At 35.6% G+C, this 27,034-nt stretch overlaps 2 protein-coding genes across 4 annotated transcripts in view; both read left to right on the top strand.

Annotated features, from left to right (window-relative positions):
- LOC127860135 (V-type proton ATPase 116 kDa subunit a 1-like) overlaps positions 1–18,856 on the top strand; it is a 52,211-nt gene extending 33,355 nt beyond the window's left edge. For all 3 annotated transcript variants that reach the window (XM_052397980.1, XM_052397981.1, XM_052397982.1), the window contains 9 exons: positions 123–241; positions 1,418–1,569; positions 2,774–2,844; positions 4,315–4,416; positions 7,368–7,487; positions 12,336–12,422; positions 13,258–13,378; positions 14,111–14,285; positions 14,717–18,856. In XM_052397980.1, the coding sequence (XP_052253940.1) occupies positions 123–241; positions 1,418–1,569; positions 2,774–2,844; positions 4,315–4,416; positions 7,368–7,487; positions 12,336–12,422; positions 13,258–13,378; positions 14,111–14,285; positions 14,717–14,813 (1,044 nt within the window). In that variant the 3' untranslated portion in view covers positions 14,814–18,856. The remainder of the gene's footprint in view (positions 1–122; positions 242–1,417; positions 1,570–2,773; positions 2,845–4,314; positions 4,417–7,367; positions 7,488–12,335; positions 12,423–13,257; positions 13,379–14,110; positions 14,286–14,716) is intronic.
- A 5,052-nt stretch (positions 18,857–23,908) lies between these two features.
- On the top strand, positions 23,909–26,442 carry LOC127860392 (uncharacterized). The gene is made up of 5 exons (XM_052398445.1): positions 23,909–24,036; positions 24,655–24,815; positions 25,236–25,411; positions 25,692–25,885; positions 26,170–26,442. Exons 1-5 carry the CDS (start codon positions 23,922–23,924, stop codon positions 26,427–26,429), a joined length of 906 nt encoding a protein of 301 aa, XP_052254405.1. The 5' UTR covers positions 23,909–23,921; the 3' UTR covers positions 26,430–26,442.
- The last annotated feature ends 592 nt before the right edge of the window (positions 26,443–27,034 follow it).

Below are 27,034 nucleotides of genomic sequence, written 5' to 3' on the forward strand. Positions count from 1 at the left end.
TGAGGTAACATACAATTCTGTGAGAAAGCTGACTTGGGTTACAAGTTGTTTCCCTTTTTTAAGTATGGCAGCTGATTTTCAACAAGATCACAATCAGGTTGTTAGTTGATCTCTTACTTTAGGTATGGCAACTTGCTATCAACAAGATTACCATAACCAACTCTCTGAAGATGAAGATCTCCGTGATATTCGGTGTTTGCCACATGCTGTTTGGGCTCTCACTCAGTCTTCTTAATCACAGGTGTGTGTTGCCTTGGAGCATTTGTATAAACCTTACTAAGATGGTCTTATTTAATAATATGAAATTTAGTTTAGTTTAAGTATATTAATTTAAGCTCAATTTTATCAAAACCCTTACGCTTATATAAACGCTTTCGAGTCCGTTTCCTGTGAATGGAACCAGTACTTGGTGTCTTTGGAGGAGATAGAAAGACTGCTCCCACAGTGAGAAGAAACCCAGTTGCTAGATGGACACCATATTCACTATGCCACTGTGACTTCATTGTCAATTGAAATTTGATTAAATTTAGGGCACTTTAAATAAAGAAATAAAACAAATTAAGAGATAATGTAAAATTTAAGTGTAGAAATAAAACAACAATTGTTAACAATAATAAAAAACAAAGATGTGTATGTTTGTAATTCGTATTTATGATTAGAAATTTACTGCTTGTCCATCTCACAGTTAACAAGGTCTTGTGTTCATGTATTGTTCGGTTTACATGTCAAGATAAATTATAGATGCTTCATCACAGATAAAGTTACATGTAAGTTTTTTTGTTAACCCTAATTGAATTTTGATTTTAAAAACAGACTCACTTATCACAAAGTAAAGTGAAAAACTAATCTAAGCTACTTTATTAGCCTTTATATCTACCATATGTCAAATATTTCAGAAGATGTTTGATTTGTCTGTGATAATCAGTATATTCACATTTTTAAGTCATTGATAGCATTCAGGTTAGCACTTTGGTTCCTCATGACCCTCTTGTATCATAAGTTGAGGTTTATTTTATTCAAAGACCAAAAAAATTGTTCAATCCATTTATGGTTGTTACGAGAAAACTGTGCTTAATGCCTTTGCCTCATGTGTTGTCGCAGATTATCCTGCGCAGTTTGCACAGGCAAATAACTGACGAAACTTTCAACCTTTACTGCTTTTTTGTTTAGAAGAGACCTCTTTTAAATGAACAATTCCATAAAAGTGTTAAGTGTTATCTTAGATTAGCCATTGCAGTCTGCACATGCTAATCAGAGACGACACTTGTATTGAAATTTTTTATAAATTAGTTCTCTTCTAAATTCAAGTGAAGTAAAGGCAGAAAGTGTTGTCCCTGATAGGCCGGTGCTGACATGACACTTTACCCATATGACTTTAACCCAGATTTCCCCGCACCCTGCTCCATTTGTTTTACAGGTTCTTCAACAAGCCCCTGAATGTCTACTTTGAGTTCATCCCTCAGCTGATCTTCATGTGCTCCATATTTGGCTACCTGATCCTCCTGATATTTGTCAAGTGGCTCAAGTTTGGCCCCGCAGACACCGGAAAGGCTCCAAATCTTCTCATTGGTAGGCCATGATAAAAACCTTGTTTGTTCTAAGCTATTTATGCAATGAAAACTAAAAGGGTTTGAAGGGTTATTCAGCAGCATCCAATTTTATTTGCTTATCCACTAATCCTTGAAAATAAAACTAATAACAAACACTATTCATTACTGAATGAAGTGAAATTGCAAATAATATCATACATTGCAGAATATTTCTTCATTACACTGGAGGCTAACAATTGATCTCCATATATTTGCTTTATTATAAGTTGAATAGTTCTGGCTATGCCAATTTACAGTTTATTGGCATCTGCTTCCGATTTTTATTTTGCTCTAAACTTGAAAAGTATTGAAACTATATTGATGGATCTTTACAGACATAGTAACCCTGTTGGTTGGTCTTTCTGTCGGTAGACCAGTTTTTTTCAGATCGCTATCTCGTCAACGAATTGACTGATTGGCCTGATACCTTACATATGCATTGGCCTTGGACAGTAGATGTCCCCTATTATATAGTCACCAGGTCAAAGGTCAAGGTCACTGTCACAATAAGTATGAAAATTGTGTTCGATCAATAACTCGTCAACGAATTTACCGATTGGCTTGATGCTTCTCATGTGCATTAGCCTTATTAGCCTTGGATAGTAGATGAATAATTGAAACTGGGGTCACTATGTCAAAGGTCTAGATCAATAACTTGTCAAAATAATCGACTGATTGGCTTGATACTTCACATGTGCATTTGCCTTTGACAGTAGATGACCCTTATTGAAATTGTTGTCATAAGGTCAAAGGTCAAGGTGACTGTCACAATAAGTGTTAAAATCGTTTCCGATCAATAACTCATCAACAAATTAACCGATTGGCTTGATACTTCCCATGTGCATTGGCCTAGGACAGTAGATAACCCTATTATAAATAAGGATCTAGGTCAAAGGTCAAGGTCACTGTCACAATAAGTGTTATAGTCGTTTCCAGTTAATATCTTGTCAACAAATTGACCATTGGCTTGATACTTTGTGCATTGGCCTTCGGACAGTAGATGACACCTATTGAAATTGGGGTCACTAGTTCAAAGCCGTGTTTGGGGGGCATATATCTCCGAACAAGAAACTCTTGTTCATTTAACCTATTATTAAACTCCTCAATGTTGATGATTTTTTTAACTAAAAATCTCTGAGAAAAAGTTTCAGATTTTAGTATGAAGTTGATGTTGTGTGTTTCAGGCCTGATAAGCATGTTCCTGTTTCAATATGAGGACCCTTGTAAGCCAACCACCTGCTGGTACGCTGGACAGGTATGCATGTCTCTCACACTCTATAGGGGAATAGTCAGGCTCTAATACTAGGGAGATGTACCCAGCCCCTTCAATGTTCCTTTCTGCCTGGTTAGGGGAATGTTCATGGAGAAATAGGAGGGCATGACATGCCACTCATTTATGGTCCATCAGCCCCCCCCCCCCACACACACCGAAATGAAGGTCACTTATAACTTATTGCTTTTTTTTCATTCTGATGGCCTTCTCAGCTTGTCACTGTAGGTCAATATTCAGGCTTTAAAAGAAGGTTGCTGTACCCTACCCCTTATTGATAGTAAACATACATATATCATTTAAGATTTATTTCGCTAATAATCCTTTCCCGCTCAGAAGCAAAGTGAAAATGGCTTTATGCAACCAGCCTAAAACTAGAACAGGCTGCTAGTAACTCGCAGTCTTTTCAGGTTTTATGCTATGTGCTGCTTATCAGTATCTTAGCATTGAAAATGAATGCTTAAAAACTCTAATCTAGTAACAAGTAATTTTATTATGCCCCCCTTCGAAGAAGAGGGGGTATATTGTTTTGCACATGTTGGTTGGTCAGTCCGTCAGTCGGACGGTCTGTCCACCAGATGGTTTCCGGATGATAACTCAAGAACGCTTAGGCCTAGGATCATGAAAATTCATAGGTACATTGATCATGACTGGCAGATGACCCCTTTTGATTTTCAGGTGACTAGGTCAAAGGTCAAGGTCACAGCGACTCGAAAAAGTAAAATTGTTTCCGGATAATAACTCAAGAATGCTTAGGCCTAGGATCATAAAACTTCATAGGTACATTGATCATGACTGGCAGATGACCCCTATTGATTTTCAGGTAACTAGGTCAAAGGTCAAGGTCACAGTGACTCGATATAGTAAAATAGTTTCCAAATGATAACTCAAGAATGCTTACGCCTAGGATCATGAAACTTCATAGGTACATTGATCATGACTGGCAGATGACCCCTATTGATTTTCAGGTCACTAGGTCAAAGGTCAAGGTCACAATGACTCGAAACAGTAAAATGGTTTCCGGATGATAACTCAAGAATGCTTTCGCCTAGGATCATGAAACTTCATAGATACATTGATCATGACTGGCAGATGACCCCTATTGATTTTCAAGTCACTAGGTCAAAGGTCAAGGTCACAGTGACTAAAAACAGTAAAATGGTTTCCTGATGATAACTCAAGAATATTTAGGCCTAGGATCATAAAACTTCATAGGTACATTGATCATGACTGGCAGATGACCCCTATTGATTTTTAGGTCACTAGGTCAAAGGTCAAGGTCACAGTGACAAAGAACGTATTCACACAATGGCTGCCACTACAACTGACAGCCCATATGGGTGGCATGCATGTTTTACAAACAGCCCTTTTTTATTTTTTAATTGACTTTAAATGCATCAAAGTATGTATCTTAGTGTTAAAGGGTTAATGTTTGTTGTTCTCTGCTTCTCCCAGAAAGGGTTCCAGATCACGCTGGTGGTTGTAGCTGTACTCTGTGTGCCCTGGATGCTGCTTGTGAAACCTTACATGTTGCGGAAACAACATCTCGAAGGAAAGGTAAAGAGAAAATTATCCTACATGCATTCATGTTGTCAGAAGGGTCACATGTTTGTTATAAGAAGTAATTATCCCCACGCTTTTTGAAAAAAAGGTGGGGATATTGTGGTGATCTCCGCCGTCCGTCCGTCCGTCTGTCCGTCCGTCTGTCCGTCCGTCTGTCCGTCCGTCCTGGCCACTATCTCCACCTACACTAAAAGCACTAGAACCTTGAAATTTACACACATGGTAGCTATGAGCATATGTGCGACCCTGCACTATTTGGAATTTTGATCTGACCCCTGGGTCAAAAGTTATAGGGGTTGGGGTGGGGCCGCGTCAGAAATTATCACTCATTTTTTTAGGTTATTTTACATTTACTTCTTTATTTCTACACCGATTCACTTCAAATTGATACTGGACCTCACCTATGACAATACGGTCAATCTCAACCATGCATGGCCCCATTCCCAACCCTGGGGCGCCCCGCCCACATAGGCCACACCCACCAAAAATTTCCATTTACTATAATTTTTTCATTTCTACACGGATTCACTTCAAATTGATACTGAACTTTTGTTATGACATTAGGGTCAATCTCAACTATGCATGGCCCCAATCCCAACCCTGGGGCGCCCGCCCACATAGGCCACACCCACCAAAAAATTCCATTTACTATAATTTTTTCATTTCTACACGGATTCACTTCAAATTGATACTGAACTTCTCTTATGACATTAGGGTCAATCTCAACTATGCATGGCCCCATAACCAACCCTGGGGCCCCGCCCACATAGACCACACCCACCCAAAATTGCCTTTACTATAATTTCTTCATTTCTACACCGATTCACTTCAAATTGATATTGAACTTCTCTTATGACAATACAGTCAATCTCAACTATGCATGGCCCCATTACCAACCCTGGGGCGCCCCGCCCACATAGACCACACCCACCCAAAATTGCCTTTTACTATAATTTCTTCATTTCTACACCGATTCACTTCAAATTGATACTGAACCTCTCTTATGACAATACGGTCAATCTCAACTATGCATGGCCCCATTACCAACCCTGGGGCGCCCTGCCCACATATGTCACACCCACCCAAAATTGCCTTTTACTATAACTTCTTCATTTCTACACCAATTCACTTCTAATTGATGATGAACTTCTCTTATGACAATACGGTCAATCTCAGCTATGCATGGCCCCATTACCAACCCTGGGGCACACCTAGGTCAAACATTCGGCGTGGGGATACGCGTCGGCCTCTGCCGCGCCATTTCTAGTTTGTCTCTATTGTGGTGCATTGAAAATGCAGTTTCAACAACATGTAGTTCTTTTATGATCTCGGTTGTATTTAAATTTATGAATATTTGCGTAGTATTTTATTAATTTTTATGCCGTTTAATTGGTTGTCCACTGGGAACTTACAGAATGAAAATATGCATTTTCTATATCTGAATAAAATAGTGATTTTGTTCAACCACTTGTTTCATCCTTGTTACAAGCATACTCCAGGTATTTTTTGCAGGTTCATATTATTGTAGAGAGCTTCATAAATTAAATTGTATTCCATGTGAACATCGTCTTTCAGATTTGTGTAGCTCACCTGAGCACAAAGTGCTTAATGTAAGGTCTTGTGATCACCCTATGTCTGGCATCCGTTGTTGTGTGGTGTGCATTATCCAGTGTGTGCTGGAAACTTTAAGCTCATTGCAGCCCCGGTGGAAACATTTTTCATCAAACCAAGATGAAACTTGGTTAGAATGTTTATTGATCAGAAAAACTAAAACACAAGATCGCTTCTTAGAAAAGCCTTGTTACCACTCTTGAGTCTACAGTTATGACTCATTCTTGATGAAACTTAGAATGTTTATTTCAAGTTTAACTTTGGGTCATGATTGTAAAAAAACAAGAGCACCAGGTAAAATATTAAAGAAACCTGTTACCAATCCAGAGGCCACATAAAATGTTATTATTCAATCTTGATGAAACTTGATCAGGATGTTTATCTGATCTAGAGAGTTGGACTCTGAATAAAATATTGTTACCACTTCAGAGGCCACATTTATGACACAATCTTTATAAAACTTTGTCAGATCTGTTTATCTGGACTTTATATAGGCTATTTACAAATCTGAGTAATGTGCATCTAGAAACCATGTCTAGGATCATTTCTTATAAAAAAAAAAAACTGTTCCTAATCTAGAGGTCACATTCCTGTCTCAATTTTTACTTATTCAGAATGTTTATCTGGTGAATGTTTAGGCCAAGTGTGAATCTGGGTCACATGGGTCCAGAAGCGTGGTACCAGATCTGCTCTTATAAAACCTTGTTTCCACTCTAGAGGCCACATTTATGACTCATTCTTGATGAAACTTGTTTAGGATGAGTTTCTAATATATGTCATGTGTATCTAGAAATTAGGTCACCTGGTCAAATCTTAGAAAAACCTTGTTACTTTTTTAAAGGCCACATTTATTATTCTTTCTTGATAAAACTTAGTAAGAGTTTTTTTTTTGACAATATGAAAGCCACGTGTGAATCTAGATCAAGTTAGGTCAAAAACTTGATCTCCAGGTCATGTCTTCAACAATTGGTGTCTGTGAACTTTGATGAGCACATCATGGCCCTCTTGCTTTGTATTATGTTCAATGATTCAATGTGTGTTGAGTTTTCTGTGTATACTACACAAATATTATGATATAATAAAATATAAATATTTATTATTTTCAAATTCTGTTTTATTGATAATGATAAACTTAATACATGTATCCTCATATCTAATCTACAAACAAATAACTTAGCCCTTAAGTTTAATCATATGAAGATAAATATCAGACAATATTCAGACTTTTTCTTGCATGTTATTGAAATTTTATTTAAAAAATATTGTTTGTAGATGTCTGTTATCTGTAATTGTTGTGGTGATAAATGTAGTAACTGTTGAAACCTGTCATCTAGCCCCACCAGTACACATTGCTAAATGGAGATATGTCACAAGATGATGAATTACTGGAAGTGGTTCACCATGTTGATAGCGAGACAGCTTACCCAGGTGATGATGATGGCTATCAAGAAAAGGTGATTTTGTTCAACCCAGAAAGGCTAATTAGCTAAGCAGGTGTTTTGGGTCGCTTGTGCAATACTAGGCAATCAGTCTGTGGCTTTCAGCATTCAAGCTATGCACCAAACAATCTTCCACACACACAAATATGTGCTTCCAAATGATGGTTTTTGAAGGCATTTGTGGTTTATATGAGGATGTCTTTAAAATCAGAATTATTATGGTACTTGTCTGTATTTTGCTTTTCTTGTGGCTATTTTACTATAGGTAATAAATGCTATTTGCTGGCATGGTAGTGAACGTGGGTGGGGGTTTAGCTGGCTCAGTAACTCTTGACGTCATATTGATATTCATAGACCTGTCAGTATGGTTATTGCTTGAAAGTTGCAGACTGTGATCCTAAGTTAGAGAAATGATTTGCAGTAGCTGAGCTGATGTGCTTGTTAATATTTACATATCTTGTGCACAAAAGAGGTATGGGATAAATTGGTTTGGTGTACAATTTATTGATCATTTCATTTTTTGGTTTCAGTCCTTCTTTTCAAATACATGTAGATGAACGAGAAGTGATCTTAACCTCATACCATCTTAGAATACTAGCATCTGCAGCTCGGCTTTTGAAAATCATATCTAAAGTTTCGAAATGTTGAAGGTTGATAGTGGAACTGTTGTATTTGATTCAAAATTAGAGTCGAATACAATAGTTGTGCACTTAATCTTCATAGTATATATACTATAAAGGTATATATGCATATAAATAGTGGTATGAAAACACAGAGATAATGATACTTTCATTTATTTATTCCCTTATCGCTTATGTTCAGCTGTCAGTGAACAGCGGTGACCTTTTGAACTCTGAAGTTGAAGGGGACGACGGGATTCTTGATCAGACAGGGCTTGTGCGCCCTACTCCCCAGGTACTGACCCCTCAATGTTGTACACACCTGTTGCATTGTGCTTTATTAGTGTGTAGTATCTGCCCTAAGTTATGCATAGAGATTGTTTATAGTTAGGGTCCATTGTCTGTGTAGTTTTTATACTTTCTGTCAGTATTTACTTTCTTTTTGTGTGCTCAGTGTTATTTATTGTAACTTACTTTAAAAGCATTTTCTTGCCAACAATAATGAGATGTTTTGTATAGTATAACAAATAATTTACTTTGAAGTTGTATAACACCAGACATATTACTCATGCACAAAATTTTCTTTATCCCCACGCTTTTTGAAAAAAAGGTGGGGATATTGTGGTTATCTCCGCCGTCCGTCCGTCTGTCCGTCCGTCCGTCCGTCCTGGCCACTATCTCCTCCTACACTAAAAGCACTAGAACCTTGAAACTTACACACATGGTAGCTATGAGCATATGTGCGACCCTGCACTATTTGGAATTTTGATCTGACCCCTGGGTCAAAAGTTAAAGCGGTTGGGGTGGGGCCGCGTCAGAAATTATCACTCATTTTTTTAGGTTATTTTACATTTACTTCTTTATTTCTACACCGCTTCACTTCAAATTGATACTGGACCTCTCTTATGACAATACGGTCAATCTCAACCATGCATGGCCCCATTCCCAACCCTGGGGCGCCCCGCCCACATAGGCCACACCCACCAAAAATTTCCATTTACTATAATTTTTTCATTTCTACACGGATTCACTTCAAATTGATACTGAACTTTTGTTATGAAATTAGGGTCAATCTCAACTATGCATGGCCCCAATCCCAACCCTGGGGCGCCCGCCCACATAGGCCACACCCACCAAAAAATTCCATTTACTTTAACTTTTTTATTTCTACACGGATTCACTTCAAATTGATACTGAACTTCCCTTATGACATTAGGGTCAATCTCAACTATGCATGGCCCCATAACCAACCCTGGGGCCCCGCCCACATAGACCACACCCACCCAAAATTGCCTTTACTATAATTTCTTCATTTCTACACCGATTCACTTCAAATTGATATTGAACTTCTCTTATGACAATACAGTCAATCTCAACTATGCATGGCCCCATTACCAACCCTGGGGCGCCCCGCCCACATAGACCACACCCACCCAAAATTGCCTTTTACTATAATTTCTTCATTTCTACACCGATTCACTTCAAATTGATACTGAACCTCTCTTATGACAATACGGTCAATCTCAACTATGCATGGCCCCATTACCAACCCTGGGGCCCCGCCCACATAGACCACACCCGCCCAAAATTGCCTTTTACTATAATTTCTTCATTTCTGCACCGATTCACTTCAAATTGATACTGAACTTCTCTTATGACAATACGGTCAATCTCAACTATGCATGGCACAATTACCAACCCTGGGGCGCCCTGCCCACATATGTCACACCCACCCAAAATTGCCTTTTACTATAACTTCTTCATTTCTACACCAATTCACTTCTAATTGATGATGAACTTCTCTTATGACAATACGGTCAATCTCAGCTATGCATGGCCCCATTACCAACCCTGGGGCACACCTAGGTCAAACATTCGGCGTGGGGATACGCGTCGGCCTCTGCCGCGCCATTTCTAGTTATTTATTAAAACTTCACCTAGGAGATAAGTGCTTTAATGAATCACTTTTCAAAGGCTCAAACAAAAGTATTGTGGAAAAAATGTTGATAACACCTCGAAATATGCAATACATTATAAATGAAGCATATCAGCATATTATAAAACACAATACATGTACATTAAATGTATAGGTGAATGCTACCATTCTATTAAATACTTTTTTTTCCAAGTTAATCATTTATATGTCACATCAATTTTCTATATTGTCCTTTTGTTTAGTCAATGCAGTGTTGCTGTGTTGTTTTTTTTTCAACCAAGCATGATGCATTTTCAGACGATATGATTAACTGTGATTTATTTCTCTACTTACTTTAAACACTTTGTTTTGCCAAAAGTTAACTTTTATACATATTAACAAAATCCTATTCATGGGAACTTTTATTTTAATTATAATTATGTTTTTCAGAAGAATGTAGAATTTTATTTGTAAAAGAAAAATTGAGTTAAGTGAAAGGTATATGGTAAGCTTTTGTAATTTTATCTACTGGTACAGTAAAAATTTACGAGTAAAAGCAACATTTCTCCAACAACAGTATCCCTCTGTCATTTACTTTTTCAGACAGTTGTAAATGCTTGTGGAATATCAGTAAACATGTATTTTCCATTCATGGAGGAAAACTATTGACAAAAGCATCATTTATCTTTTTAAAAAAATCCCACCTCACTATTAATGAAATGATGTTTAAATAATTATAAATAATAATTTAAACTCATTTTGATGACATCATATTATACGCAAATAAGATATCTTAGCTTTTCTCCAGTATTGTTGTTTATTTATTGTACTAGAACATAAAATAACAGAAAATAATATTCTTGTTTCTTCCAGTTAGGATTGAATGTTTATTCAACTTGTGGTTATGATAAAAGTAGGTTTTTACATTTTGCTACGCCACTTGTGAAAATATATTTTTTCATTACCACTTACGAAATAAAATTTGTTCATATACCCCGATCAACAAATATGGTCTATTCTATGTATATCAGATTAACTACATTTCTTTGTATGCGTGAGGCTGCATTCATTAATATTTCAAACATATCTAACATTGAATGTTACATTGTACTTTCCTATAATTTATAACACAGTTTAGTATATATTAACATATTTAATTGTCATTAAACTGAAGTACCATTGAGAGGTCAGTTACGGTGGAGCAAAGATTTCTGAGCTGTAAAAGCAGCAACATATGTTTCCATATAAGAATCTGTTTGCATGTACATAATGGTGCACAATAGTTTTTACTTTGATTCACTGTGTTTTAAAAGTAACAACCTCACTAAAGTGTTCCATCATCCCAGACTTGTCTCTACTTTGCTATCTTTAGAAACCACCTGGTGGCAAAAATATAAGTATTTGATTTTTATGAGAAAAATATTTTCATTTTAGTTATTCATGTATTGACTTTAAAATGAAGTAAAGACTTTGTTTCTCATGGAAGTGAAAACTGAATGCTTTATGCTTGGTCTAGACCTCCACCCCTATGCTGTTTGTATGAATAATTAGTAATTGACTTAATGATTCTGGTTACTTTTCTCGCCATATGCAGCGTGAGCCTCGCAATAACTCTCATAACTTGACCAATACTTGAAAAACACTGCCAATACAGAAAGCCACGCCAAATACATTATTTGACAAATCTAAATTCACTGCAAGCTCGGTTAATATGACATTTGACCAATCACTTATATTCCACATTGGCTCGGCTAATACCAGATTACATTTTTTGAATGCCGTTGTGAAAATGCTCAAAAGCTTACTGATTTGTACTTCAAATTTTAGTAAAACTGTTTACTTTTCCAACAATTCAAACTGAAGTTGTAATGTGTTGAAATATATCTCACCTCCTACACACTTTACACAAATTACCTAATCCGATTGGCTTAGAGCGATCACGTGCCCATTAGTTTTTTTCCATACACCCGAGTAATTTCCATACTACCCAAGTAATCGAGTAATCGGTTGAGATATAATCGTTACACCGTTAGTAACTGACGGTGTAATATTGGGATATACACCCTCAGTAATTTAATACCATACTCTAGCTTCGCTCTCGTATGGTATGAAATAACTGAGGTTGTATATCCCATACACCGTCGGTTACTAACAGTGTAACTAATAAGACTTCTGTGAAATGCTGATAACAAAAATAAAGAAAAACACAGAACTACATATTTACTGCCCTCAAAATATTCTTAAATTAAGGATCTGTTATTTTTTTTGCTAAAATGAATTTGTTGAAATTATTCTATTAGCATTAAAATTAAATTGGATGCACACTAGATAGGAGAGGATGTCTGCGAAATAGATCTGTCAACGAGCAGATACAATGTCCACATAGATTCCCTTGAAAAATTGATGAAAGTGAAAGTAAGACCTGTTAAAAAACATTTTAGTTTTGATTTTATTTAGCATTTATTGTTTGAGTTGTTGTTATCCACTTTCAAAGCATGTTACGATCACATGCATCAGTTTGCATGAATGTTTTGCTTCAGACTGAAGAAAAATATGTTTAATCATATTTAAATAATTGTTTGAGGCTATTAACACTAAAATATTATTAATAACATTGTATAGTCAATTAATAATATTGTCATTAATTAGTTAAATTCAAAGATTGTGTAATTATCTGACTTAAGTAGTCGTACCGGTGTTTTTAGCCCCATTACACAAAATGCATTCATGTAATTAATAACAAAGCATCATCATATTATCATAAAAGCTGCATGCATGTGTAGCTTAATCCATGCTCATAATATATAACATTTATAAACATAATACATATAGGTACTGTTTAAAATGTATTTGTCAATACATTTTGCAACTTATTGCAAAAGTGAAATTTGCAGATTAAATGTTCTTTCTGCAATCAGTTTTTTTCTGTTTGCGGAATAGTATGCTTCTACACATACAAGAAATATATACTAGGTTACATGTACTGTGCATGAAATAGCCAATGGCTGAAGTACATGTAATTAAGTATATGCTTTTTAGAAATTTCTCTTTTGTTTTATGTTGGTCTACTTTGATTAAAATTGACTACCGGTATAAGTATTTCTCTTCAGAACAATTTAGGTTTAAATATTCCTTAGGGGCTTTGTGGATACAACCTCTGCTGATACTTCCATTAAAAATAAATTGTTTTTAATTTAATTGTTTTAAAATAGAAGAAACATCTTTTGACAGCGTCATTCATGTTTTGCAGCCATTTGACTTCAGTGAGGTCATGATCACGCAGGCGATCCACACAATAGAGTACTGCCTGGGCTGTGTCTCACACACGGCCTCCTACCTGCGACTGTGGGCTCTCAGTCTGGCACATGCACGTGAGTTATCTACATCTTGTCATGTTTTTTTGTATTGTTTTGGTTTATTGAAAGAGTGTTATGGAAGAAGTGATAAATTGTAGGTTGTGTTGTTTATTATTATTATTTTAACTTGGATAAAAACAATTATGAATATGGATTCGACATATTTGCAGAATAAATAGCTTTGTATGATACACCTTTTGGCAGTAAGATGCGAGTGTTTGAACTTAGTTTTCAATTATTCTCAATCTCCTTCAAACTGTGTTAATGTGAGTCCTTGAAACGAGTCTCTAAAACAATTAAAAACTGTGTTGATAACATTTTCGGCATAATGAATGTCATATAATTATGTTCAAGATGGACAAGCTTTTAAAAATAGCCACAAGTTTTATTTGCAGATTTTTTATTAATGTCAAATAATGTCATAAGAATATGAACCTAGATAGGGGAAAAACAGGCTTAGTACATGTGAGGAAAGAGTCATCCCAGATTAGCATGTGCAGTCCACAAAAGCTAATCAAAGAGGGACACTGTTTGCTTGTGTAGAATTTTTGGTTTAACAGAATTTTCTTTTAAACCATTATCAAGTTTAAAGGGTAAGTGTTGTCCCTGATTAGCCTGTGAGGACTGCTCATGCTAATATGAGACAACATTTGAATCGCATGAATTAAGCCTAATTTTCACAGAGCACTGCTCATAATAAGAAAATTAACATTATTTTACCTATCAAGCACACATTATCTTCCCCAGAGCTGTCAGAGGTCCTGTGGACCATGGTGATGACAACCGCTCTGAGCTTCAAGATCCAGTGGCTCTCGGTGATCTTCATCTTCGTCTGCTTTGCATTCTGGGCCTGCTGCTCCATTGTGATCCTGGTACTCATGGAGGGCATGTCAGCTTTCCTGCACGCCCTCCGTCTCCATTGGTAACTATGTTATTTGTTAGCTATCTATCAAGTCTCCATTGGTAACCATGTTATTTGTCGGCTATCTATCAAGTCTCCATTGGTAACCATGTTATTTGTCCGCTATCAAGTCTCCATTGGTAACCATGTTTTTTGTCGGCTATCTATCGAGTCTCCATTGGTTACAATGTTCTTTGTTGCTATATAGTCCTCTGTCTTGATTGGTAACCATGTTATTGGCTGGATATCTATCAAGGATAATGTTCACCATTATTAGTTTGATTCTGAAATAACTGCATGCATGTTTTGTTGGATACCTCTTGGATATGACGTGACAAAATGGCCTAAGGTATACCCTCAAGCTTTTTAATATCAAAGTATAGAATTATCAATAAAAGTACAATTAATTACCTTTTAAATGTGTCCTTACTCCATGTTTGTTTATTTTCCAGGGTGGAGTTCCAATCCAAGTTTTACAAAGGCGAAGGCTACCAGTTTGTTCCATTTTCGTTTGACACAATGCTTGCAGAATATGGGCTGGCTGAGTAGACAATGAGGATCAGATGTCATAGAGTGCTTTGATAGTTGTGATGTATTCACCCATCAGCTAGAATAATACCTACATACAGTTCGAAGTCCACAGCTGATGGATTTTAGTCCCAAACCTGTACTTGGTGTTTGATTAATTGTTCACCATTTTAAGAAAAATCTTGCACTGAAAATCCAATCTCATGACTACTGGAAAACGAGTGGTATACATTTGATAATATGTCAGACGTGAGATGGTATGATAATGCATAATATTAATTTATCATTGAAGTGCTGTAATATTTACATGATGCTGGAAGTCTTTTGTCAGATAATTGATTGATAAAGAACAAAATTACTATGAAATAATCTCCAAAAAATGTTTTTCGAACATTCAGTCAAACCTTCAAAAGTGGATTTTAATTCTTGTGCATTGTTTCAGTAGATTTTAAGTGTATATTGGGCTTGAATCATTTCTTGTGGTCTTATTAATTGTTGTTCAGTGTTGCCAAAGTGTTGTTCATCAATGTAAAGTGTTATGTATTTGTTGTATTTGTATGTTGATGTGTTGTTATTGAAACATTTAAAAGAAAATGTACAAATGAAGAAGAATTACACGTGGTATGTACTATAGTTGAAGACCTGTACCTGTAATTTACAGTAATAATACTGCAATAATTGACCTGTAATAATTTACATAAACCAGGTGGCAATGAATTCAACTACCTTGACATTTGATTTTGTCTAAATTGTTGACAATCTATTTTCAGGATGACTTTAATACCAAATAAGGTTATCTCCCTTAGTCATAACTTCATTATGACAAATGTCATAATAGCTACTTAGCAGCTTATAGGTGTATCAGCAGTAACTCTAATATTGTTTCTTTTTATTTCTCTTTACTTTTTGTTTTAATTAATTAAGTTACTTAAAGTTTGTTAAGTCATTAAATGTTTTGTTCTAACTATTCTTATACTCATTGACAATGTTCAGTAATACAGAATATCCATTTCGTTTTATAATTTTTAGCTCAGCTGTTGTCGGAGAAAACCAGAGGTATTGTCATAGCCAGCTCGTCGTGTCGTCCACCGTCCGCGTCGTGCTAAAACCTTAACATTTTGTTAACCTTTTGAACATTGGTTCCAAAATGAAAGTGCTTCCACCTACAACATTGAAACTTAATTTGTAGCTGCACCTTGATGAGTTCTACATGCCACACACATTTTTGGGTCACTAGTTCAAAGGTCAATGTCACTGTGACCTCTAAAAAAAAAAAATTGACAAGATTTCATTTATTCAAAACTGCACCCGCAGCCGAGCGTTGGCACCTATTATGCGGTGCTCTTGTTTATACAATTATAGTAGGTTATGGGAAAGAAGCCAAGCGTAAAATGTATTAATTCTATTTTACCTTTTTTTATATTAAAGATGCTGCTTGTTACAAGCGGTATTGCAGTTGGTTAAGGTAAACCCAAGATGTCTTTGAGTGGTTTACATGCCAAACAAGAATAACGATTACGTTAAGTTTTATTTGTTTTTATATTTAAATGATATTTATATTTGCTGTTGTCTGAAACCATGAATCTCACATGAAAAATGTTTTAACTGTCTTGTGTTGCTTGTGAATTAGATATGGTAGTACTATAAATTATGTCAATAATTGTTAAAGAATGATTGAGTAATTAAATGTTTAAAAAAAAAATTCTAGTAGATTGAATGCTTCTTAGACAAATGAAATTACATTTAAAGCAAGTAATCAATTTATGCAGCCTATACTAAGTTTGCATGCTGAATGCAAATAAGTTACTTAATATGTGCATTACAATTGGTTTTACCAGTAGTGTGTTTTCAAAACAAACCATAGTTGTTCTCTATAAGAATTTGTCTTCGGTTCTAAATCTATAAACTAGTGATTGTGTCAGATGTCAGAATTTATGAGAAAATGCCAAATATTTTGCAATGATCTGTTACTTGTTATTTAAAAGACAGCCAGCATTTCAAAGGTTTGATAACAAAAATAATTGTTGTGTTTTATTGTGTAAAATCATTTTATATTGACGTGTATATACAATTTCTAATGATGAATAGATACATGTGATATGTATACAGGTTTAGATTTTGCTGTCAACAAGGCAATTTTTGATGCTATTTAAAAGTCTTAATTGTAAATTTAAACTTTTTTTAGATATTTGAGTACATGCATCAACAATTTAGCTAACATATTGTAAGCATGTATTACAATAAAGTTTTTTAACAAAACGTATGTAATTTGCCTGTGTTGTGGTTAGGTTGTAATACGTGTCTCATTAAAAAATTTTTTTTATCTTTATGACACATTAATTTAATTGAGATCGTGTTTTAAGAAAGACCATAACAGTCATGTAGTATTGTCACCATTCATATAAATGCAGACGACATTTTGACCTATGACACTTGATAGCGACAAATGCTACCTATTCAAGTCCCTGCTTGTCATCAAGCCATGGTATAAATTAGAGAGCCTTGTCGTTTTCTTAGAAATTCAGCCCAAATTTACATACATAAACTGTTGATGACTAATCATAGATACAAAGAAAACATTAAAATACTTTGTCAGCCATGCTGTCGGAAATAAGTGCAATCCAAATCTTTATACCTGTATTTGTTGAATAAATGTATCATATGACCTCATGTGTATTTAGATGTAATATTCATATACCTTTAGTATTCATATTTACTTCATCAGGAATAATAAAACTCTGATTGTAATAAGTATTTTGGTTCTCTTTTGCCTTCAGTGTTATGGTAGACCTGTTTAAACACTAAGCTGCCATAAAATTAAAATAGCAAAGCAATTTTTTTTTAATTAATAATTATAAATGCTTTATTGGCTACAAATGTCTAATGTCAGCATGTTTGCATTTTTGAATAGTCATGTTCAATTATCACAAATGTCAAATGACACTTTTTTGGAATGTTAATGTCAGTTGTTTGACTTAGCAACATTTACCTCAAAACATTTTGCACCTAAACTTTAATAAGAGATTTTTGTAGTAATATTTGGTAATATATGTGAAATAAAAATCACAAAACATTCTAATGTCGGTAAATTTCCTTATGTAAACGTTACTATGTATTAAAAGTATCCTGATTCATTTATATGCCACAAATTTTGTTAAAAAAGTATTTTTTAATCTCAAAGCAATTTAGAAATATATTTTATGTAGTTGATTTTACAGACACATGTTGAGTATCTTGAACATTGAACATTTATCAATAATTTAAGATAGTAATTCGCATATTTGAAAGTTTCTGTTTGATGAAATGATTTGTGCAATTAAAAAACATTGTCTGACTTTTATGGTTTTTATATTGTCAGAATATGCAGATCACTTTTTTCATGTGGAGTATTAATATCACTGTTCATTTAAATTGTTCTTAATTTTTTAATTAGTTCAATGAGAGAGAGAGAGAGATAAAAATTCTATACTTACTTTTGAATTATGAGACATGCTTAGAGGTTTCTATTTAGGTTTTATGCATAGCATTTCATTCTTGTGTATAATCACACAATATAAGCATAACTTTGACTTGAATTTATGAATACATGTATGTTTCAAAACATTCAAATAACATAACGAATGAACTTTTTTTATAAATTTTCATTAACATAGTTTATTGACATTTTACGAAACATTTTATTTCTACCTGTGTCGATTTTACTCTAGTATAACGGTTTCATTGTTATTCAATGATATTTGGAGGAAAATATTGTTATGTCTTTATTGCATCATGACATATCTTAACAGTTTATGTCAGGTGGTGTTAACTTCTTATGAATAATACTGTTTTGTCATTCTAACATGTATTGTCAGACCCATGGCCTGACATAAAATGTTTGCTTTGATTTATTTATAAATTTTATTTAAATGATATACTGGAATGTGTGCAGTGTGCGAGAATGAATGTTTTGTATGTTAGAGATGTTAACTGTGTCTCGGTATTCGATATTGTTATTGTTATATTGTATATTTTGTTTTAAGTTATAAACAGTCGTTTTTTGTAAATATTGTACGTGAAACTCATTTTGCGTTGGTCCTTATTGTGACTGGTCGCCTAGAAGCCAATATGAGCCATGTCATGCAAAAATGGGTCTTATGTCATATGCAGCCAATGTAGCTCCAGACCATCCTGCCCAGTCCCGCAGTCAGGTCATGAGCTACCCTGTCCACTTACACAACCACGAAACCTTGCATGACTTTATAGCGGACAGGATAGCTACTGACCAGACTGCGCAACGGCATAAAAACCATTTTCGCATGGTAGTGTGTCCTCATTTGCGTAATAGCAATTTTCAAATTCTGTACACTGAATCCTTCAACAAAAACTTGATGAAGACATAGCTCAGCGCCGCGTGTCCTGGGGTGAAGACATAGCTCAGCGCCGCGTGTCCTGGGGTATCTCGTTTGTAATCCCCACTTATGAAGACATAGCTCAGCGCCGCGTGTCCTGGGGTATCTCGTTTGTAATCCCCACTTGATGAATGGGTTAGTCCCTCTCTTCTATTGAGAAATTTTGTATTCTGTAGCACGTCAACTTCACATGAATAATTGTTTATAAGACCGATCACTCGTAAACGTTATCAACGCGTACAAATGCGCTCCTTTCAACTCTTAAATCCTCATTTTAGTTCATGAACTCGGTGCTCGTTTCAGTTTTTAAGTCAGCATGATACTCTGCCGTTTTGTGAGTCAATTAAGGCTGTTATCTGTCACTTGAATACTCGCCTGCACTTAGTACTGGCAAACCAGCTTACTCTTTAAAGCCATACACCTTGCTTCTGACCGTAAAATGAAATACATGTTAATCAATACATATAGATGCAATTTGAAAGTATGCAAAATTGTCAATAAATTTAAAGCCTAATTAGCAAGTAATTTATTATTTTTAACTCGGTACTGCTAAACAGAAAGTAGGATTTCTATATGTATACGTCCATTTCGTCAAACGCGATTATTTTTAAGTTTTAAAGCGCAAAAAAGACAGATTTCTACCTTGTAAACACCGGATATATTCAAATTGGTATAGATAAAATTAACTCATTAGCCTAGTTAGCAAGTAATTTATTATTTTTTAACGGTACCGCTTTTAAAATCGAAACTAGGATTTCTAGATGTATACGTCCATTTCGACAAACGCAACTATTTTTAAGTTTTAAAGCGCAAAAAGACTGATTTCAACCTTGTAACCACCAGATATATTCTAATTAACATAGATAAAATATTTATACTTAAATTTATACTTAAATTTACTATGTCAAATAAGTTGTGTGGTTATTTATGCTCCCCCAAAATTTTTGGGGGCAGCATATAGTCGCCGCTTCGTCTGTCCGTGCGTGTGTCCGTCCGTCCGTGCACAATTTTTGTCCGGGCTATTTCTCAGCAATTAATGACCGGAATTCAATTAAACTTTATGGGAAGCTTCACGACCAAGAGGAGATGTGCATATTATCAGCCGGTTCTCGTCGGATGATTTTTCACAGAGTTATGGCCCTTTGAAATTTTCCATTGTACATATAGTGCAATTCTTGTCCGAGCTATTTCTCAGCAACTTATCACGGGAATTCAATGAAACTTTATGGGAAGCTTCACTACCAACAGGAGATGTGCATATTATCAGCCGGTTATGGTCGGTTGATTTTTCACAGAGTTATGGCCGTTTGAAATTTTCTTTAAACTGTACATATAGTGCAATTCTTGTCCGGGCTATTTCTCCCCAACTACTGACTGGAATTCAATGAAGCTTTATGGGAAGCTTAACTACCTTGAGGAGATGCGCATGTTATTTGTGGGTTCTGGTTAGATGATTATTTAGAGAGTTATGGTCCTTGAAATTTTTAAGTTGCTAAACCATCCATCGTATTATTTTGTCCAAAGTTATGCCCTCAAGACGTTTCCTTTATCTGAATATATAGTGCAATATTGTGACCAAAAAAAAACTTTGGGGAGCATCACCCGTCTCCGACGGTTTCTTGTTGTATATGAGAACGAAGCATCGTCATTGACTGATATATATGACACAAACAAACATAACCGATAACTGAATTAACTCTTCCAGTGCTGGAACCGAATTTTGAAGGGCTTTGCAAACAGTTTGGATTCAGATGAGACGTCACAAAACGTGGCGTCTCATCAGGATCCAAACTGCTATTCTGATAGTATTCTTTGAAAAAAAAATCAAAAACAATGCTAATTTTAGAAATTCAGCACATTTTTGCAGACAACAAATTTCACAGCATGCAAAGGGTAAAACAAAAATCACAGCTTAAGGTTGATGAAAAATTGCGTACAAATAGTATCAACCGAACCCACACGAAGTCGCACGGTGTATCGTACTGGTATTGGTCCGATTGTTTCACACATATATCTATCAATAAAAGTTTATTGATAAATCTTTGTTGCACAGAACCAGTTAAGACTTGACGTCTTTATACATTAGTTTTTGCTACTATTACCGCCCAATTGTGACACGTTTAATTAAATACGTGCACGTTGATGCTCGGTGTTTCTGACCACAAGAAAAATACTTCGGGGCGACTGGATTATTTTTGGCGCCACATAAATAACTAATCAAGTTGTCAAAAACTAGCTGACACGGTCGCCCGCAGTCACCTTTAGGGAAGTACTTAGATCGCAATGGCCTTGACACGCAGGTATGATCAAAACCAAAATTGGTAACAGTCGTCATACATTAAGTGCACGCATAAACAGGACGAAGCGAAATAAAAGGGGCCTTTTCACAGATTTTGGCATTGTTTGAAGTTTTCATTAAATGCTTTATATTGATAACTGTAAATATTGGATCTAAAAAGCTCCAGTAAAAAAAATCAAGACTAAAAAATGGAAAACAAGGAGACCGCATCAGGGCTCGAACCAGTGACTCCCGGAGTATTTTATACTTTATATAAGCAATCTTCGTAGTTTCAAGAAATTAAACGACAACAACAGAACTCTCCAAATTATTCAATCGTTTCGCGTTGCAACGCTTTATAATTTTCAGGCTTTTAAATCGTCAAAAGATGCATACAATGGCTATATTAGACCTTGGTAAATGTTCAGTAATATTGTTTCCTCACAAATATCATAACTTAAACGAAAATTTGCGAATCTGAAACAACTTTTTCAATTTTGTCAATTTACCAAAACGTGAAAAGATCCCTTTAAATGGTCCATTTATGTCCAACTGTATGTTTCCCTGCCCTAAGTCTCTCAAGAATCCCAGTTATTGAAATGTTTGTACGTCATGTGCAGTATCTGTTAGTCTTGTTGACGGGGATGCAACCGAGAAATTTCATTCTGATTGTGATTTTGTATCAAAGCATGTATGTCCGTACATATTTCTATTTTAGGACAAAGCAGACGGCGTATATACTGTTCAAAATTGTAGGATCGTCGTATCTGTTTATTTGTTCACGTTCCAATAACTTAGATTCGCCGCGTAGGACAAAACGAAGGATTTTGTTAAATAAAACCACACAATATAAAATGCATCAAATTTTCATGTACTCATTCTGTTGTCAAGTCTGCGGATAAAAATATAGACACATTTTGTTGTTGTTTTTGATTTTCTGATAGTGTTTCGGGGGGTCAAATATTGCGACTATTAATGTCGTAATCTAAAATTTGGTGAACAATTAATCGTTACCGGTAACAATACTTCGTATTCTTTTAAGATATAAATTTAATTTGTTGACAATACGCAATGTCTTCGTTTATCAAAGATCTGGGTCAAAAAGGTTGTTTATATAATATTAAACAAACAGTTTTATGACATCAAACGTAAATTTAAAAAAATACGTTTGTGTAACTCAAAGATGTAATTAATCATCCATCAATATACAAAATGTATAACCTCAAATCAATTTGAAACCACACGTTAGCAACTTGAAATTTTAACAATCAAGGAGCTATAAAATATTGCATACATGGGCATAAGAAACTTTGCGTAAATACGATAGTTATACAAATATATGTAGGCCTTCGAATTCTGTTCCAGAAGCTTTTAAATGCACAACCATACACTGTGGAAAAAAATTATGGGCGCATTTAAGACGGGCATAAAAATTAACCGGTATTTTGTTGATTGTGTCATACTTAGTCACACTTATAGCGTGTTTTCTACTTCGCTAATGGACACATTGAAACAATAATCCCACGTGCAGGCGGTGTCTGTCAGATTTGATGCGGATCTGTCTTCAGTTTGACATGTTTGGTCTTCCTAAAATGGATTACGCCCTGTGTATGTAAAACCCCTGTAATAAGCCTCGTCATATACAAACACAAAAGCGATATTATTTACGGTGTTTTTCATCTTTTTGCAATAACCCCACTATTAATCAACTTAATGCATGATAAAATGTCTTGGTCGTGCTTTTTGGTGACAAGTTCTATTGAAACAAAAACAGCGCATGAAGTGGCGTAAGATAAGCATCGACAACGAAAAAAGAAAAGAGGGTTCAGAACATAATTCAAAACTTTTAAAAGTAATTTTGTAACATATCCCCCTATTAAATGTTTTGAGGACTCCGCAACGTGTGTTGTCAAAAATTAATATATAATATATTAAAGATATTTAAAGCCACACACCTTCTTTGGCATAGTAAATTTTAGTATAAATAGCATATTTTATCTATGTTAATTAGAATATATCTGGTGGTAACAAGGTAGAAATCAGTCTTTTTTTGCGCTTTAAAACTTAACAATAATCGCATTTGTCGAAATGACGTATACGTTTAGAAATCCTACTTCCGGTTTAAAAGCGGTTCCTATTTGAAAAATAATAAATTACTTGCTAACTAGGCTTTAGGTTTAATGACAATTTTGCACACTTTCAAATTGCATGTATATGTATTGATTAACATGTATTTCATTTCAGTCAGAGGCAAGGTGTGTGGCTTTAAGATATTATGCGAATCTATATATAGCTCTAAATATAATGCACACATGTGGTCGAATTAAGAATGTTGTTAACAATAGTATGTGGTTGTCACACATATTATTCTTTCCCTTAATCTACGCCCGTGTACTAGGTATTGCTAGCTCTATATAAAGGGACAGATTATCTCTAAACAAGTCATGATTTTAAAAAGTGATGGAAATGCTGTGCGTCCCGAAAAACAGTGCGGTGCTGGCTTTAAGCCTTCTAGTGCAAGTGTGCAGTGCGGGTATTGGTATTATGGTAGGCGGACCCGTGCTATCCCGAGATGGTTTGTTTTTTAATGAGTTCTCTAGTTTTGTTTTCATTTCAATCATGTGTTGTTGTTTTATTATTTTACTTTTTATTTCTGTTTGAAAGGAACAAAATACATAGGTGCCGGTAATTAATTTAATGGCGTATCAAAGCCTCAGTCACGGAATTTGAATTACAAACAAGGTTTTTGTTTTACAGAAGTAAACAACAATAGCTGAATGAATGCGCCGACCCTCTATATAAAATATTATATGTCAACGAGAAAGGTTATCAGATAAAACGTAAACTATTAATATTTACTCAGCTTGAAAAAAAATCGTATATAACAAAAAAGCATTTCCGATGAAAAGGGAATTGTTGCCCTAGCGTCACTTAATTTAAATTAATACACAATTTATATCTGTTTATAATAATTTCGACCGAATAATCTATGTTTTAAATGTGTTGCATATTTTTACCCGCCTAAGCATAGGTTATTTTACTACAACCGTGCGCATCGTATATTTTATTTAAACTTTGCTACAAGTATTTATCTCTCGTCGTTTCGAAACAATACATGAATGTCCAGACATTTATGACTCCAAAAAACTAACAAACACACAATGGTCATTTACCGCTTTCACTTGACATTCAGAGGACGACTGGGAACCGGTGTACCGGATATACGAAGGCCAAGAGTGGGACTCCCACGACGACTACCTCAGTCAAGAACGCGGCGCGCGCTTCGGCGACAAGGACGACTCGCAGTTCCGCTCCTGGAAACTCGACCAGTGGCACCACGACAAGATACACAAGGTGGGTAGTTTGTGAAAAAAAGTGTCCACGAGACATAGCACGAGCATTTTGATTAGAATGTTAAATGTTGTATTATCTCTAATGATAATTCCAAGTAAAGCGACAGCTTTTCTTCTCCTAAAACAATGAAAGCAATAATGATGTGGAATTACGGAAAAGCTATACATAATTACGATGAAACTCATTAAAATCATCGCGATGACAAATATGGCGATACTTAAAACGATAGTGATGAATTTGATGGTGATAACGACCATGATGATGATGATGATGATGATTATGATGATGATGATTATGATGATGATGATGATGATGATGATGATGATGATGATGATGATGATGATGATGATGATGATGATTATGATGATGATTATGATGATGATTTTTAATATTATTTTGGATCATTATGTGTCGCGGCAGGTGAAAGTGGAGCTCTATGACGACGGCGACGAGGTGGCGGAATTCGAGTTCGAGGGCACCATGCAGAACCTTACCAGCTTCTTCTCGCCTGCCAATCTTCGCCGATCCTCTTACGGCGACATCCCCGATGGGCTCAGCGGCACTCGCTTCCCAGGCGACGACTTCAGCTTTGACGGGTGGGTAGACTTAACCAATTGTTTATTATCAGTTGTTTTTTCAAGCAGCTATTGCTACCTAGAGGAAGTTATCAGCAGATAGTAAGTGGCGATTATTGCCTATTATTCGGTTAATCAATGAAATAATGATTCGGCGATTAGTTTTTCACGCAGGCTAAGGCTTAAATAATAGAATTTTGATAATTTATAAATGACGATACGCTCGGACTCTTTCTTGATCAAGCATTTTTAATTTTGTATCCATAGAAATGTTATATATTATTACACTTTTGGCCTTCAGTGACGACGACTCCCGCCACTGGGCGATCAGTTCAGTCCATAAGGGCGATTGTCGAAATGACGAGGGCTGGATACAGGTGATCGACAAGCCCACGCCAGGTCGCGACCGCTGTGTCTGCGGCTATGAGAACGTGGCAAAATACCCAACCATCATGTACGCAAAGGAAAACCGAAAGGCACGCTGGGGCGATAGAAGTAAGTCACGGACTTTATATTTGAGAGCTGACTGCTATACAAAGACGCCTAGTCTCATTGAAACACTAATTTAAATTATTGATATCAATTAATATTTCTAACAATGCAAGCATCGCAATCGTATACAATTTGATCATAATTAACACTTACTGTATACCCAGAAGATGAAAAACTATTTCAAATTTATTTTATATGAATTTGCCCGAGTAAGTGAAATGGAATATGTCTGCGTTAATATGCATTTATAACGGCACTAATACTGTGGTACGGTTTGTCTCGCGCAGACGCCGTTGGTCACGCGGACATGATGCAGGTGTCCGTGAGTCACGTGCCGTACCCCGCGCGCCAGCAGCCACGTGCCCCAGTTATGCAACAGCCCGTGGTGATGTCTCAACAGCCACCACAGATGATGCCCCAACAGCCACCACAGATGATGCAACCGCAGCCACCGATGATGCAACCGCAGATGGTGCAACAGCAACCTGGGATGATGCCTATGTTTCCACAACAAGTCGCCATGTATTCCGGGGATGATGGAAAATAAACATAAAAGTGGTTTCATGTTTTTGTTTTCACATTATCCGACATTTTTACTTGGTAGTTGAGTGCTAAGAACGTTAATGTCGTTTACAAAATGTAATGATAATCAATGAACAAACAGGAACAATACTTTCTATTGTATACAGTGAATTTTGATTGATAATAAAACTTGTTGACGTGACGCATCGCCGTCGAATATCTGGACTCTTGGGGATCAGAAAGATTATCATTACTAAACAAACAGTTTTATTGCCACCGAAGTACGTTTTTTAACGCTCAAAATTGCATAAGGAGTCATTTATCATCCAGATCGTAAAACATACAGTGATGTTTGAAAGTGTTGTGATTGATTTTGATAAGGTAACTTTTAAATGGCAATCAAAAGAGCAATGCAGTGGCGTATGACAAACTTCATTAGCGAAATAAAAGATAATGTGATGTAACCTCTTTTTAATTTTCACACAATCTGGTGCTGGTTATCTTATTAAAACGGAAATTCACAAATATCAGAGTTTAACGAGTACAATGTACCTCATCTTGTAACTTTACAAGTTGCGCTGAAGTTCAGAATTCAAACAATTTAAGTCCAATTTTTTTTTACATATGTTA

The sequence above is a fragment of the Dreissena polymorpha genome, chromosome 15 (assembly GCF_020536995.1).
Source record: "Dreissena polymorpha isolate Duluth1 chromosome 15, UMN_Dpol_1.0, whole genome shotgun sequence".
In the NCBI taxonomy this organism is placed as follows: Eukaryota; Metazoa; Mollusca; class Bivalvia; order Myida; family Dreissenidae; genus Dreissena; species Dreissena polymorpha.

What these genes read in the sequence shown, in the direction of transcription:
- LOC127860392 (XM_052398445.1), top strand. Translation starts at nt 23,922, where the DNA reads ATGGAAATGCTGTGCGTCCCGAAAAACAGTGCGGTGCTGGCTTTAAGC. An exon ending in ACCACGACAAGATACACAAG is followed by an intron (nt 24,816 to 25,235) that starts GTGGGTAGTTTG and finishes GTGTCGCGGCAG; the next exon opens with GTGAAAGTGGAGCTCTATGA. An exon ending in GGCACGCTGGGGCGATAGAA is followed by an intron (nt 25,886 to 26,169) that starts GTAAGTCACGGA and finishes TGTCTCGCGCAG; the next exon opens with ACGCCGTTGGTCACGCGGAC.